This window comes from Microcaecilia unicolor, chromosome 1 (genome assembly GCF_901765095.1).
Source record: "Microcaecilia unicolor chromosome 1, aMicUni1.1, whole genome shotgun sequence".
Lineage (NCBI taxonomy): Eukaryota > Metazoa > Chordata > Amphibia > Gymnophiona > Siphonopidae > Microcaecilia > Microcaecilia unicolor.
The window spans coordinates 651,899,230-651,914,864 of NC_044031.1; the positions used below are offsets into that span (position 1 = coordinate 651,899,230).

At 45.0% G+C, this 15,635-nt stretch overlaps 1 protein-coding gene across 1 annotated transcript in view; it reads right to left on the minus strand.

Annotated features, from left to right (window-relative positions):
• Positions 1-3,169: 3,169 nt before the first annotated feature.
• The window catches only part of LOC115456733 (calcium-binding protein 2-like), a 78,646-nt gene continuing 66,180 nt past the window's right edge, over positions 3,170-15,635 (minus strand). Inside the window, exon 6 of the mRNA XM_030186004.1 lies at positions 3,170-4,050. Coding sequence (XP_030041864.1) covers positions 4,025-4,050 — 26 coding nt within the window. The 3' untranslated portion in view covers positions 3,170-4,024. The remainder of the gene's footprint in view (positions 4,051-15,635) is intronic.

Consider the following 15,635-nt stretch of genomic DNA (forward strand, 5'->3'; position numbering starts at 1 on the left):
CTTGAATTGTTCTTCTGGTATAAAGGTATCACCTAGAACTTGTCTAGAAATCTTTATTCATTTCTCCCTCCTAAGGCATTTCCAGATGTTAGGGGAGGAGGAGGGCTCCAGTGATTTGGGTACTGTACTATGATTCCTAAAAATCTAATGATTCCTAATCCTCAAGATATGAGACAAAAACTCCCCCTCCCCCTCTGTCACTGACTTTATAGGTAAAGGGAGATAAAGTAGCTTCAGACAAGTCACTATCTCCCTTTACCCAAGTTCTAATCCTCTGTTAGTATGTGTGACCCTGGCAGATCACTTTTTCTCCCTGTACCTCACTTCTTAACTGGACTGTCAAAGATTCTCCAATTGTACAACTTTCGGAAAGTCAGCTTATCTCTTTGTGTGTCGTGGATCTACTTGGAAACATCTAATATAATAATTCGCACCTCCAACGTTCTGAAGCTGACTCCGTGGCAGCTGGCAGTGAAGCCGTGTAGTGTTCGTAGGGTTCATAATCGCCCCGCCCTCGAGGGAACTCTGTATAGTTGCCAGCCCCCGCACCTCCCTCCCTCTCTCTCTCTGCCCTCCAAGCACGACCTGTCCTCCGGTAGCCCCTCGCCTTCCTAAGTGCTGGCTGTATTTTAAAAATTCTTACCTTGGGGTGCGGCATCCATAGTGAAGGCGAGCGGCGCTTCAAACTGCCTTCGCATGTGTCTTAGCTCTGCCTCTGATCCCGCCTCTGATCCCGCCTACGGATAGTTTTGGGGGTCTTCACAATCCCTAACTCAAATGTTTCTCAGTACTGTGAAAATCATTAGTCTCTTCTAGTGGCATACCTAGCTTGGTTGCTACCTGGGGCAGAGCACCCTCTCCTTCAGGCACTTGACCCCCCCCCTCACCCTCTCTCCTTCCTTCCTCCATGTAAGGGGGTGCACTGAGCAGTCATATGGCTGTCGGCTGTGCCAGTCCCCTACCCCCTCTGATGTCAGCTTCCTGTTGCGGGGCAGGGGAGCGGCAGAGCCAACAGCTGTATGACTGCTCAGTGCACCCCCTTGCTGCCTGCACTCAGGGCAGACTGCACCCACCGCCCCGCCCTTGGGATGGCACTGCTTTCTTCCCTCTCTCAGGCCTTGTTCTAAACATATGGAGGGCAATTCTATACAGGGATGTCTTGTTTTAGGTGCCAAGAAGGCACCTATTCTGTCTCCTCTATAAAGGAAAGTAGGCATCTAATTTTCTTTATAGAATGCTAGTGTAACAGGATCAAATACAGACAAGAAGAATAAATATCCTGTAGAAGAAAGTTCCAAATTCTAATGGAATGGAAAAAGAAAGATTGACTATATAGCTATCTATATTTTATACCTTTCAAAGATTGCAGCTACAAATTAAGACAATCCGCATTTCGACTCTTAAAAGAAGTATCGAACAAAAAAAATTAATAAAAGAAAAGCTTCTGAAGCATCAACATATAATGTTTTAAAAACTAAACAACAAAGTTTAAAAGCAATTTGTGCTTCTATGGGGAGCTAATGAAGACCTGCAAATAATGGGGTCACATGATCAAATCTACTTTTCATACAAATCAGCCTAGCACAGTGGTTTCCAAACCTGGTCCTGGAGGCACCTCAGCCAGTCAGGTTTTCAGGATATCCACAATGAATATTCATGAGAGAGATCTGCATACACTGCCTCCACCGCATGCAAATGTATCTCATGAATATTCATTGTAGATATCCTGAAAACCTGACTGGCTGGAGCGTCTCCAGGAGCAGGTTTGGGAACCACTGGCCTAACAGCTGTGTTCTGAGTCAACCTTAGCTTCTTCAATCATTTCTGCAAATTACCTAGATATAGAGGGGCATTCTCAATAGGACATCTAAATCCGACTTTGGACATTTTGCTGAAAATGTCCAAAAATCAGGTAGTGAAAATGACCATTTTCATACCAGAAAAACATCTATCTTCTTTCTTTGAAAATGATAATTTCCTAGACATTGTTGTGATTAGTACATCTATCTTTTTGGACCATTTTCCAAAAACAAAAAATCCAAGTGAAAACGCACAAAATCAAGCCATTAGGACATAGAAGGAGCCAGATTTCCTAGTAGACTGGCCACAGAGGCATCCCAACAGAGCAGTGGGGCACCCAAAGGGGCACTGCAGTGGACTTCACTTAAAAGGTCCTAGGTACACATCTCACTGTTACCCCCTTATATTGTATTGTGAACTCTTCAAAACCCATGAAAAATCTACTGTAGCCAACTATACACCACCAAAATAGCCCTTTGGCTGCAGGTGTCACCTATATGTGGGTACAGTAGGCTTTGAGGGGTTTGGGAGAGCTGACACTTTCCACCACAAGTGTAATAGTTAAGAGTGGATTATGGGTCTGGTTCACCTTCTCTACAGTACATTGTACTCATCACTAGGCTATTCCAGGAATCTGCTTGCTGCTCTAATAGGACTGGCCATAAGATCCGAAGCTGTCCTAGAGGTTGGTATGTACTGTTTCATTTATATCTATGCGGGGTTGGTTGAGGGTCAGTGACCACTGAAGGAGTAAGGGGTTGTCATTTCTTTATTCCTACAGTGGGCATCTGGTCATTTAGGGCACTTTTTTGTGGCTTATTCATTAATAAAACAGATCTAGACCATAACATCCAACTTATAGCCTTGGATGTTTTTGTTTTGTTCCATTATGGCAAAAAAGGTCCAAGTGTTATGAACATGCAGATCTAACCCTTAACATGCCCTGACACGCCCCCTTGTGATTTGAACGCATTTCTGACGGACTTCATAGAAAAACGTCTAAAAATTGGTTTTGAAAATACCAATTTGGCCGTTTGTGTGAGAAAAACATCCAAATCCAGATTTATGCCACTTTTTGGATGTTTTTCTCTTTGAAAATGAGCCCCATAGTGAATTACAATAGTCCAGAGATGACAAAATTAAAGCCTGAACCAATACTCTGAAATGTTGAAGAAAAAATAAAGATTGAATTAAATGTAATTGCTTCAATTTAAACATAGATTTTTCTGAGGTTAATCTGAGGTTCCATCATTAAAGATGAGTCTAAAAGCATCCGAAGACCCTGGACTTCTTAGCTTATACTGTTTCTTCTATGTTAGACCCTCATTTCATCACAGCTTCTCTCAGTAGTTTTATTTCGTTACTTATGATTTGTCAATATCTTTATTTCAACAGATAAAATGGTCACAGAAATAACAACCAATCTACATAGGAAATTAACAGAGAAATCTTGCAAACAAGCATGGCATAGGTGTTTTATATAATATCAATTTTAATTCCACAGGAAAATATGGAAAACTAAAGCTGAAGGAGTTAAGTGTGGGACACTAGATGGTGCTCTGGGGAGAGAGGGATGGAGACACTTACCCTTCCAGCATGGGAATGAGAGAGCTCTCCCACAGTAGGACAGAAAGATCTCTGGAAGAGAGAAGGTTGGCCAAAACTTCCCACCCAGTTTGGGACACAGAAAGCTCTAGAGATTAGAGGGACAGTGATGCCACTTCCCAGTATGGGACAGAAGGAGTTTGAGGGAGAATGGAGATGATAAAAGGGATAGAGACAGCACCCTTCTAGTATAAAACAGAAAGCATTCTGTAGCTGGGGTGAAAGGGATGGAGACAGCCCCCTCCCAGAGTAGAACACAGGATAGGGATAGAGCTGCTCCTTCCTTGTGTGGTCAAAGGAAGGTTGAAAAGGGAGGGGAGGATTCAAGGAGAGGGATACTGACATTGCCCTTCATGTGGGACAGAGGGAGGTTGAAGGATGGGCTTCTTTGAGGAAATAAGGTGACACATCAAGACATACACAGTAAAAACAAGGGCCCAGTGATAGGAAATAAAACGTTTCTGATTCTGAAGTGGTGGAAGCGTTGCAGTGACAGATTTTTTTGTTGCCTTTGGACGTTAGCAGTGAGGTTACTGATGTATCCTCAGGTTCCAACCAGGATGTAGGTCTTTCCTTGTCTCTTCTCAATCAGGTGCACAGAGCGATTCCTCCTCTGGCATCAGCGCGACATCATACGTACAAATTCTGTCAAGGGAGAGAGCAGATGATGCATCAGCGTGAAATGGACATGTATGAGCAAGAGACAATGAGTGAAGAAGGGAGTGATAGTGATAGAAAGAGAGAGAGAGAGAGAGAGAGAGAGAGATGCAGGCTAGGAGGGCAAAGAAAGAAAGAAAGAAAGAAAGAGAGAGAGAAATAGGGAGAAGTAGGTGCAAAGATAGAGAGGATAGCAGACAAGGTATTGTTTTCTATTTTTTAACAACTTCGGGGAGATATTTAAAATGATTTAACCAAGTAGGAAAGGCTCCTGCTCGATTAAATCATGCTGGTCGACTCTAGAGCAAATATTCAGCGGTACTTACCTGTATAGTTCTGCTGAATATCTACTCTGATAACCATGGCCCTCTCTGGTTAGTGCCAGGATGAGCCAGGGGAGGAGACCGGGCAGATCTGGACGTTATCCAGGCACCTCAGATAAAGCAGGCATGCTGGACCACAACATCGGCAGTCCTAACTAAGCCTGGTTAGCTATCTGGGTATATGCTGTATCCGGATAACTTCCAGATGCTGCCAAACACCTGGATATTCAGTGCCGGTGCCTGGATAGGGGTCGGCAGTGAATACCAGGTCAAATTTAGCTGGAGGCAGTGTATGTTTATGTTTATTAAACCTTTCGTAATCGCTTTTTTAAACAAGTAAATGAAAATGATGTACAATCATTATTAAAAACAAAAAGTTAAGAAAAGAATGCCACTGGTCAATAAGAGAGAACACAATCATATCAAGAACATTCATACCAAGTTCTAGTACTGTACCCTAAATTGCTAAGGGCCACCTGCCCTTCCAAATAAATATACTGCTCTAACAATCAACCTTAATACAAAGATGGGTTTTTAACATGGTTTTAAATTTCTTAAAAGATTAATATCTAAAGGTAACCCATTCCATAAAAAAGGAGCCATAAAATAGAAGGTGCTTTTTCTTGTCACCTCCCAGTAAGCCTGTACTTAAAAATGTACCACTCAGGACTCGATATTCAGCTGCCAACATTCATCATTTCTTTATATCAGGGGTGGGCAACCACAGTCTTCGAGGGCCACAAACCAGCTGGGTTTTCAAGATTTCCACAATGAATATGCATGAGATCTATTTGCATACAATGGAAGCAGTACATGCAAATCAATCTCAAGCATATTCACTGTGGAAATCTTGAAAACCCAGCTGGTTTGTGGCCCTCGAAGACTGTGGTTGCCCACCCCTGATATAAAGAAATGATGAATGTTGGCAGCTGAATATCAGGTCCTGAGTGGTACATTTTTATATATATAAAACAAGGGTTAAGCTATCTAAATCAGCTCAACCCATTATGGGGTAAAGTCAAGAAATGGTGCCAACAGTGAGGTGCTGGGATGATGCAGGCTAAATGCGAATTCTGTAATGGCTGTTCAACACAGCGCTGAGTACGCCTTGTAGCGCTATGAAATTCTAAATAGTAGTAGTAACACAGAACTGCTGTTATGGAATATTAGCAGAAGTCTGCATTTATGCACCTAATGTTGGTGCAACCACTTATACCATCTCCATGGTTGGTGTAAATGCTTGTGCCTAACATAAAGGAATCCTGTTCCGAAGGAATGGATCCTCAGAAGCTTAGCCGAGATTGGGTGGCAGAGCCGGTGGGGGGAGGCGGGGCTGGTGGTTGGAGGGTGGGCCTTGTTCTGGGCAGACTTCTACGCTCTGTGCCCTGAAAATGGCAGAAACAATCAAGGTAAGGTATACACATAAAGTAGCACATATGAGTTTAAATTGTTGGGCAGACTAGATGGACCGTGCAGGTCTTTTTCTGCCGTCATCTACTATGTAACTATGTAACTGTGGGCAGTAAGGCATGTAAAGGCAGTATTCTATAACCCGCATGTGTCACTGCCTGACATGCCCTTGACCCGCCCCTGCCGCTCCATGTTCACACCCACCTTGAAGTTGCATGCTGGATTTTGAGCACACACACCTCCGGATTCTATGTAGCACAACTTAAATTGCATGTGCAAATTTGGTTGTAATCTAGATTTGCAACAGAGTGGACACCGGGGAGGGAGTGGAAAACATGAAAAAGGATCTGCGGAAACTAGAAGAATGGTCTAAGGTTTGGCAATTAAAATTCAATGTGAAGAAATGCAAAGTGATGCACTTAGGGAGTAGAAATCCATGTGAGAAGTATGTGTTAGGCGGGGAGAGTCTGATAGTTACGGATGGGGAGAGGGATCTTGGGGTGATAGTATCCGAGGATCTGAAGGCGATGAAACATTGTGACAAGGCAGTGGCCGTAGCCAGAAGGTTGCTAGGCTGTATAGAGAGAGGTGTGACCAGCAGAAGAAAAGAGGTGTTGATGCCCCTGTATAAGTCGTTGGTGAGGCCCCAACTGGAGTACTGTGTTCAGTTCTGGAGGCCATACCTTGCTAAGGACGTAAAAAAAATGGAAGCGGTGCAAAGAAAAGCTACGAGAATGGTATGGGATTTGCATTACAAGACGTACGAGGAGAGACTTGCAGACCTGAACACGTATACCCTGGAGGAAAAGAGAAACAGGGGTGATATGATACAGACGTTCAAATATTTGAAAGGTATTAATCCGCAAACGAACCTTTTCCAGAGATGGGAGGGCGGTAGAACGAGAGGACATGATATGAGAGTGAAGGGGGGCAGACTCAAGAAAAATGTCAGGAAGTATTTTTTCACAGAGAGAGTGGTAGATACTTGGAATGCCCTCCCGCGGGAGGTGGTGGAGATGAAAACGGTAGCGGAATTCAAGCATGCGTGGGATAAACATAAAGGAATCCTGTGCAGAAGGAATGGATCCTCAGAAGCTTAGGCAAGATTGGGAGGCGGGGCTGGTGTTTGGGTGGTGGGGCTAGTTTTGGGCAAGACTTCTACGGTCTGTGTCCTGAAAATGGCAGATACAAATTAAGGTAAGTTATACACAAGAAGTAGCATATATGAGTTTATCTTGTTGGGCAGTCTAGATGGACCGTGCAGGTCTTTTTCTGCCGTCATCTACTATGTTACTATGTTAATTAATTAACAAGCCAATGAGCACTGATAATTGCCTCTTAACAAGCAATTACTGACACTAATTGGCATTAATTAGAATTTACATGCACAACTGTCTAAGTATATTCTGTAACGTGTTGCACGTAAATTCTAAGTCGCATAGTTGAAAAGGGGGTGTGGCCATGGGTGAGGAATGATAGGTCATGGGTGTTTCTAAAATCTATGCACGTTGTTATAGAATATACCTGGTCCGTGCCCAGTGCTTTTTTTGTAGAAAAAAAGGTGCCGGTACTCATTGTGGGCGGGGTCACCACACATGGCACCGCCCCTATTATAGCCACACCCACATTAGCCACACCCCTTATTCCAGCCATGGCGCATATAAACAGACATCATTGAAATAGTATAGGAGAAAAAATAATGTGATTTTTTTTCATTATAAATAATTTCTGTAAGCTGTTACAGCTCCAGTATACCCAGTGCAAAATAAGACAAATTCCAAACACTAAAATGAAAATAAAATGATTTTTTTCTACCTTTGTTGTCTGGTGACTTTGTTTTTCTATCCATATTGGTCCCAGTCTCTGATTCTGCTGCTCTCTATCTGTTCTCTTAACTCCGTTTCCAGGGCTTTCTTTCCATTATTTCTTTACTTTCCTCCTTTCTTCTTCTTTTGTTGCCCTACATCCATAAGTAAAAGCTGGGTCCTCCTCCATGGAATTGACTGGAGGAGGTATAAGATGGATCTAGCTTTTGCCTATTTTCTCCATCCATGTGCAGTTTTTCTCCTCTTCCCTTTCCCTCATCTCCATCCATGCGCATCTTCTTTTTTCTTTCCTCCCCTCCATTCATGTCCAGCACTTCTCCTCTCTCTTCCCCTCCATCCATGTCCAGCATTTCTCATCTCTCTTCCCTCCTCTGTATCCATATCAAGCAATAATTCTCTCTCCCTCTCCTCCATCCAAGTCAGCATTTCTCCTCTCTCCTAGCCAACTCCTCCATCCATCCATGTCCAGCAATTCTCTATCTCCTGCTCTCCTCTCCATCCATTTCTAGCATTTCTCCTCTCTCCCCTCTCATCCATGTCCAGCAATTCTCTCTTCCCTGTCCTCCCCTCCCTCTCCAGCGATTCTCCTCTCTCCCCTCCATGTCCAGCAATTCTCTCTTCCCTGTCCTCCCCTCCCCGTCCAGCGATTCTCCTCTCTCCCCTCCATGTCCAGAAATTCTCTCTTCCCTGTCCTCCCCTCCCCATCCAGCGATTCTCCTCTCTCCCCTCCATGTCCAGAAATTCTCTCTTCCCTGTCCTCCCCTCCCCGTCCAGCGATTCTCCTCTCTCCCCTCCATGTCCAGAAATTCTCTCTTCCCTGTCCTCCCCTCCCCATCCAGCGATTCTCCTCTCTCCCCTCCATGTCCAGAAATTCTATCTTCCCTGCCCTCCCCTCCATGTCCAGCAATTATCTCATCCCTGCCCTCCCATCAATGTCCAGCAATTCTCTCTCCCCTGCCCTTCCCATGTCCAGCAATTCTCTCTCCCCTGTCCTTCCCTCCCATCCCAAGTCCAGCAATTCTCTCTCCCCTGCCCTTCCCTCCCATCCCATGTCCAGCAATTCTCTCTCCCTTGCCCTTCCCTCCATCCCATCCTATGTGCAGCAATTCTCTCTCCCTTGCCCTTCCCTCCCATCCCATGTCCAGCAATTCTCTCTCCCCTGCCCTTCCCTCCCATGTCCAGCAATTCTCTCTCCCCTGCCCTTCTCATGTCCAGCAATTCTCTCTCCCTTGCCCTTCCCTCCCAGCCCATTCCATGTCCAGCAATTCTCTCTCCCCTGCCCTTCCCATGTCCAGCAATTCTCTCTCCCCTGCCCTTCCCTCCCATCCCATTGATTTCCAGCAATTCTCTCTCCCCTGCCCTTCCCTCCCATTATTTCCAGTGATTCTCCGCCTCTCCCCTGCCCTCCCATCGACGTGCAGCGATTTTTCCGTCCCTCCCCTGCCCTCACCTCTCCCATATCCAGCGATTCTTCGTCCCCCAGCGTCCTCCTTCACTGCCTGCCAGCCAGCGTCGGACTGAGAAGCGAACGGTGCAGGCAGCGATTGGCTGGCAGCGTCGTAGCTTCCCTCTGCAAGTCCCGCCTACAACTTCCTGTTTACGCATAGGCGGGACTTGCAGAGGGAAGCTACGACGCTGCCAGCCAATCGCTGCCTGCACCGTTCGCTTCTGAGTCCGACTGGCTGGCAGGCAGTGAAGGAGGACGCTGGGGGACGAAGAATCGCTGGATATGAGAGAGGTGAGGGCAGGGGAGGGATGGAAAAATCGCTGCACGTCGATGAGAGGGCAGGGGAGAGGCGGAGAATCGCTGGAAGTAATGGGAGGGGAGGGGAGGGGAGGAGGAGAAAAAGGTGCCGGTACGCCGTACCGTTGCGTACCGGCACAAAAAAAGCACTGTCCGTGCCTAACTTAGGCATCGGCATTTACACCAAGTTTTACTTGGCATAACTGCCTGTGACTAAATTTAGTCTCATTGACCAGCGCATGGCATATTCTATAATCCTTACGGAAATTTCAGCGTATTCTACAAAAGTACACCTAAATATGCCAAGGTGTATTTTTTTTATTTGTGCCGAATTTTCAGGTACCAGATATAGAATCTAGTCTATAACAACTATGGGCAGTTATGCATGTAACTACTAATTGGTGCCAATTAGCACCAATTAAGGACAATTAGCCAATTTTTGAATTAAGTTGCGTGTGCAACAGTCTTTTTCTAGAAACTGGGCGCACAAGCAGGCTAAGGACTAAATTCTATAAATGGTGCCTAAAAAAATAACACAGCGCTATTCTATAAACGGTATTCCAAGTTAGGTGTCATGCCTGCAACCGTGATTACGTTTAGGTGCATTTACACCAACAAAACCCTGGTGTAAATCACCACACCTAAATTAGGCACGGATTTTCTTTATTCGAATAACAGTGCGCATAAATTGTGGGAATGCCCCTGATCCGCCCATTACCCTCCCACGGCTGCGCCCCCCCTTTTTGGAGCCCCACATAATGGTCCTGATATTCAGACTGCAGGAGATAGCCTGGCTGTCTCACGTGGTCAGTGCTAAACTCAGATATTTGATGCAGGTCTGTTTCCGGTGATCAGCATTGAATATCCGGTTTAACTTTGGCCGACCTGATTTTGATATTCAGCACTGACCACTTAAAATCAGAACAGCCAAAGTTATTCCACCTATTGTGGCAGCCTAAATTTGGCCGGTCTGGTTTTGAAAATCAGCGGATAGCTGGTTATATCTTTAAGCAGCTAACTGGTGATATTCAGTGCTGGATCGCTGCTTAAGTACCATTTTAGCGGCCATTTGCTTTTAAATATCGGGCAAAATATTTACACGCAGCTCCAACATAAATTTTGAATAATGCCAATTAATGCCAATTAGCACCAATAATTGATTGCTAGGGCCCAATTATCGGCACTAATTGGCTCATTATTCAATTGAATTGCGTACACCCAAATTTGTGCGCATAATTTTTAGTGCCATTTATAGAATTAGGGGGCAATTGGATTTTTAGTTGGTCACTAGTATGTGCATCCATTTTTAGCTACATAGAAAACAGGTGTTCTGGGGATGGAAGGGGGCAATTTTGGAGTTGTGTTGATAAACTGTGTATGTGCAGGTAAGGTTCAATTTGTACCTGGTTGCTGTGTATACTTTATACACTGTCACTTTAAATCGCTATTCAAACACAATGTACAGATTATCTTCTGTAGAAATTCATTTGGGTTTATGCAAGCCATAATGTAAATGGGCAGAGGGCTAGTTAGAAAACACAGGTACACATGTAGAGTACATACACCAATTCTACATTTTCTCTGAAGCAGGCATATTTTGAGGTGAGAATTTGCACGCTGTTGGGGCTGGTTCGGGGTGGTTTTGTATAAAGGTACTTGGATGCTTATAACACAGTAAGACAATAAATGATGGCAGATAAAGACCCACACAGTCCATCCAGTCTGCCCAACAAGATGAAACAGAGAAAAAGGTAGGCAGATAAAGACCATATGACCTATCTAGTCTGCCCATCCATACCATCTACTCGCCCTATCACTCCCTTAAAGATCATATGATCATATGTACATGTCCCAAGCTCTCTTGAAGTCCGATACTTTTTTCGTCTCCACCACTTTCACTGGGATGCAGTTCCACGAATTCATCACCCTTTCCATGAAGAAGTATTTGCTCAGGTCACTTCTGAGTCTAACCCTTTTCACCTTCATCCTATGTCCCCTTGTTCCAGAGCTTCCTTTCAGTTGAAAGAGACTCGCCTCCTGTGCATTTATGCCACGTAGGTATTTAAACTTCTCAATCATATCTCCCCTCTCCCACCTGTCTTCTAAAGTAACATATTGAGATCTTTAAGTCTGTCCCCATATGGTTTGTGATGAAGACCACTGACCATTTTATTAGCCACCTTCTGGACCGACTCCATCCTGTTTATATCTTTTTGAAGGTGCGGTCTCCAGAATGTACACAATAGTCTAAATGAGGTCTCACCAGAGTCTTATACAGGGGCTTCTTCAACTCCTTTTTCCTACGCAAAAACATCCTTCTAGTTTTCACCACTGCCTTTTCTACCTATTCGGCCACCTTAAGATTATCACATACAATCACATCCTAGTCCCGCTCCTCTTTCATGCAGAAAAGTTCTATACCATTCACTTGGGATTTTGCAGCCCATATGCACGACCCTGCATTTTTTAGCATGAAATCCTAGCTACTAAACTCTAGACCATTCCTCTAGCTGCACCCGCCACTCTGTGCAGGTTACAGTTATTCATGCATAAACACTGGTTGGCAATTTGCAATCATGCCAACCACATATAGGTAGCTAAATATGATGCAGTCTTGGGACAATAGTTTATAACCAAAAATATTGCTAACAGTATTTAAGTTGCTAATCTCAATAATGTTTTCCCTTCTCCCTTGAGATGCACAGAACCCTAACTCGTGACATATGATAATAAAGTGATATACAATATGCAGATTTGATCTTCATCTATCTTTTGCCATTTGCAGGACACAGGCCATAACAGTATGTTCAGCACTGACCTTAGTTCCCTAGTCCACACCTCTTTTGCCATTTGTGAGACACAGACCATAGAAGTCCATTCGGCACTGGCCTTAGTTCCCATCTACTCTTGTCCAATATAATACCTCAACAGCAATGTTGTCTTTATAAAATAGGCTTTAAAGAGAGGCACATTTTTGGACTTTTCATATAGATTGCCTTTTATATAATTACCTTCTACAGTATTACTTTGGCAACACATATACAAATTGTTATGCTGAGAAGTAGGGACAGAGAGAGAGAGAGGGTGAAATGTAAGAAAAGCTGGAGACAGATCCATAGGAATAGAACATGATGGGCAGGACTAGAAAACAGAGGATAGGGTTAAATGGCCATTTCTCTCAATGGAGGAGGGTGAATAGTAGAGTGCCCCAGGGTTCTGTACTGGGACTGGTGCTATTTAAAATATTTATAAATGATCTGGAAATCAGAACGACAAGTGAGGTGATTAAATTTGCAGATGACACAAAACTATTCAAAGTTGTTAAAACACGTGCAGACTGTGATACATTGAAGGAAGACCTTAGGAAATTGGGAGACTGGACATCCAAATAGCAGATGAAATTTAATGTGGACAAATGCAAGGTGATGTACATTGGAAAGAATAATCCGAATCATAGTTACCTGATGCTAGGGTTCACTTTGGGGGTCAGAACTCAAGAAAAAGATCTAGGTGTCGTTGTAGATAATAAGCTGAAGTCTTCTACTCAGTGTGTGGTGGCAGCAAAAAAAGCAAACAGGATGCTAGGAATTATTAGGAAAGGGACCGTGAATAAGATCGAACATACTATAATGCCTCAGTATCGCTCCATGGTGCGTCCTCACCTTGAGTATTGCCTTCAGTTCTGGTCGCCATATCTCAAAAAAGATATAGCAGAATAAGAAAAGGTTCAAAGAAGAGTGACCAAAATGATAAAGGGGATGGAACTCTTCTCATACGAGGAAAAGCTAAAGAGGTTAGGGCTCTTCAGCTTGGAAAAGAGACGGATGAGGACAGATATAATTGAGGTCTACAAAATCCAGAGTGATGTAAATTGAGTAGAATCAATTTTTTTACTCTTTCAAAAAGTACAAAGACTAGGGGATATTCAATAAAGTTACATGAAAATACTTTTAAAACAAATAGGAGGAAATATTTTTTCACTCATTGAACATTTAAGCTCAGATGTCGTAACAGCAGTTAGCATATCTGGGTTAAAAAAAGGTTTGATCAAGTTCTTGCAGGAAAAGTCCATTGTCTGCTATTCAGACAGACATGGGGAAGCCACTGCTTGCCCTTGGTCCAAAGTCCAACTTAGATATCATATTGAAATTGCCCCTCTTTGTGTCATACAGAGATTGGCTGTGAATCATGCAAACAACCAGTGACGATCCTAGGTCGGCTGCCACTGGGGCAGATCGCCGATGTGCACCCCCCCCCCCTGGGTGCAGCACGACCCCCCCCCCCAACGCAATAACACCCCACCCCCACCTGGGTGCACACCGCTGGAGGGGTGCAGAGAGCAGCCGCGTGCCGGTCAGCTCCGCTGGCTCCCTGCTCCCTCTGCCCCGGAACAGGAAGTAACCTGTTCCGGGGCAGAGGGAGCAGGGAACCAGCGGAGCTGACAGGCGCGCGGCCGCTATCTAAACCCCTCCAGTGGCGTGCACCCGGGGCAGACCGCCCCCGCCCTTGGTACGCTGCTGCAAACAACCATAAGAAACTGCTCCATACCTAAAAAGGAATTATGAAATCAAACTTCCCCTTAGTAGAGGCAAGAAGAACTTGCACTTATGAGTATTTCAACCCAGGGGCGTAGCTACGGGTGGGCCTGGATGGGCCCAGGCCCACCCAATTTCAGCCCAGGCCCGCCCAGCGCCAGCACCCATTGCCGGCCACTGCTGCTTTTCCTGTTGAGCAGCAGGGCCGGCGCTACAAAAAGAAGAAGCGCTAACGGCGCTAAGGAGTAAGGACGAGAAATGTTAAAAAAAAAAAAAAAGCGCGGCACCGGCAGGCACTGTCTCGGCAGCCTTGAGGCATTGGCTGCTGGCTCGCAGGCTCCTCCCGTCTGCGGGAGGAGCCTGCGAGCCAGCAGCCAATGCCTCAGCAGCCAATGCCTCAAGGCTGCCGAGACAGTGCCTGCCGGTGCCGCGCTTTTTTTTTTTTTTAACATTTCTTGTCCTTAGCGCCGTTAGCGCTTCTTCTTTTTGTAGCGCCGGCCCTGCTGCTCAACAGGAAAAGCAGCAGTGGCCAGCAATGGGGGCTGGCGCTGGCATGCAGGGCGGGCCTCGTCGAAGGAAAACATGGAAGGATGGGGAGAAAAAGAGGGAAAACAGATGGAAGGATGGGGAGACAGAGGGAAAACATGGAAGGATGGGGAGAAAAAAGGGAAAACAGATGGAAGGATGGGGAGACAGAGGGAAAACATGGAAGGATGGGGAGAAAAGAGGGAATACAGATGGAAGGATGGCAGACAATGAGGGAAAACATGGAAGGATGGGGAGAAAAAGAGGGAAAACAGATGGAAGGATGGGGAGACAGAGGGAAAACATGGAAGGATGGGGAGAAAAGAGGGAAAACAGATGGAAGGATGGCAGACAATGAGGGAAAACATGGAAGGATGGGGAGAAAGAGGGAAAACATGGAAGGATGGGGAGAAAAGAGGGAAAACAGATGGAAGGATGGCAGAGAATGAGGGAAAACATGGAAGGATGGGGAGAAAGAGGGAAAACATGGAAGGATGGGGAGAAAAGAGGGAAAACAGATGGAAGGATGGCAGAGAATGAGGGAAAACATGGAAGGATGGGGAGAATGAGGGAAAACATGGAAGGATGGGGAGAAAAGATAGAAAACAGATGGAAGGATGGGGAGAAAAGATAGAAAACAGATGGAAGGATGTGAAGAGAGAAGGGACACTGAACAGAAAAGGGTAGAGTGATACAGAGACACTGGTTAGAAAGAGGGAGAGAGACATTAGATGGAAGGATCAGGAGAGAGGATAGATGGATGGAAGGATGGGGAGAGAAAGAGGGAAGACGCTGGATGGAAGGGTAGGGAGAAAGAGGTGACACTGGACGGAAGGATGCCGAAAGAAAGAGGGGAGACTACTGGAAGGATGGGGAGAGAGAGGGGAGACTGGAAGGATGGGGAGAGAAAGAAGAGAGCTGCTGGATGGAAAAGGAGAGTAGTGAAAGACTGGAGAATAAAAGGAAGGGGCATGGGGAGAACAAGGGTGAGAAAAAGATGAAAAGCCATAAGTAGATGAAGGAAATTAAAGAATGGATAGTAAGAATGAATTAAATCAGGACAGAGAGAGAGAGGCAGAAAAATATTGAAGAAAGCAAAGAAAAAGGAGAGAAAAATGAGAAATGGCCAGGAAACCGTGGCAGAAGAGTTAAGCGAAAACGAAGGAAAGCAGAATCTAGAGACTGGGAGCGACACAATGAGAAAAAGTAA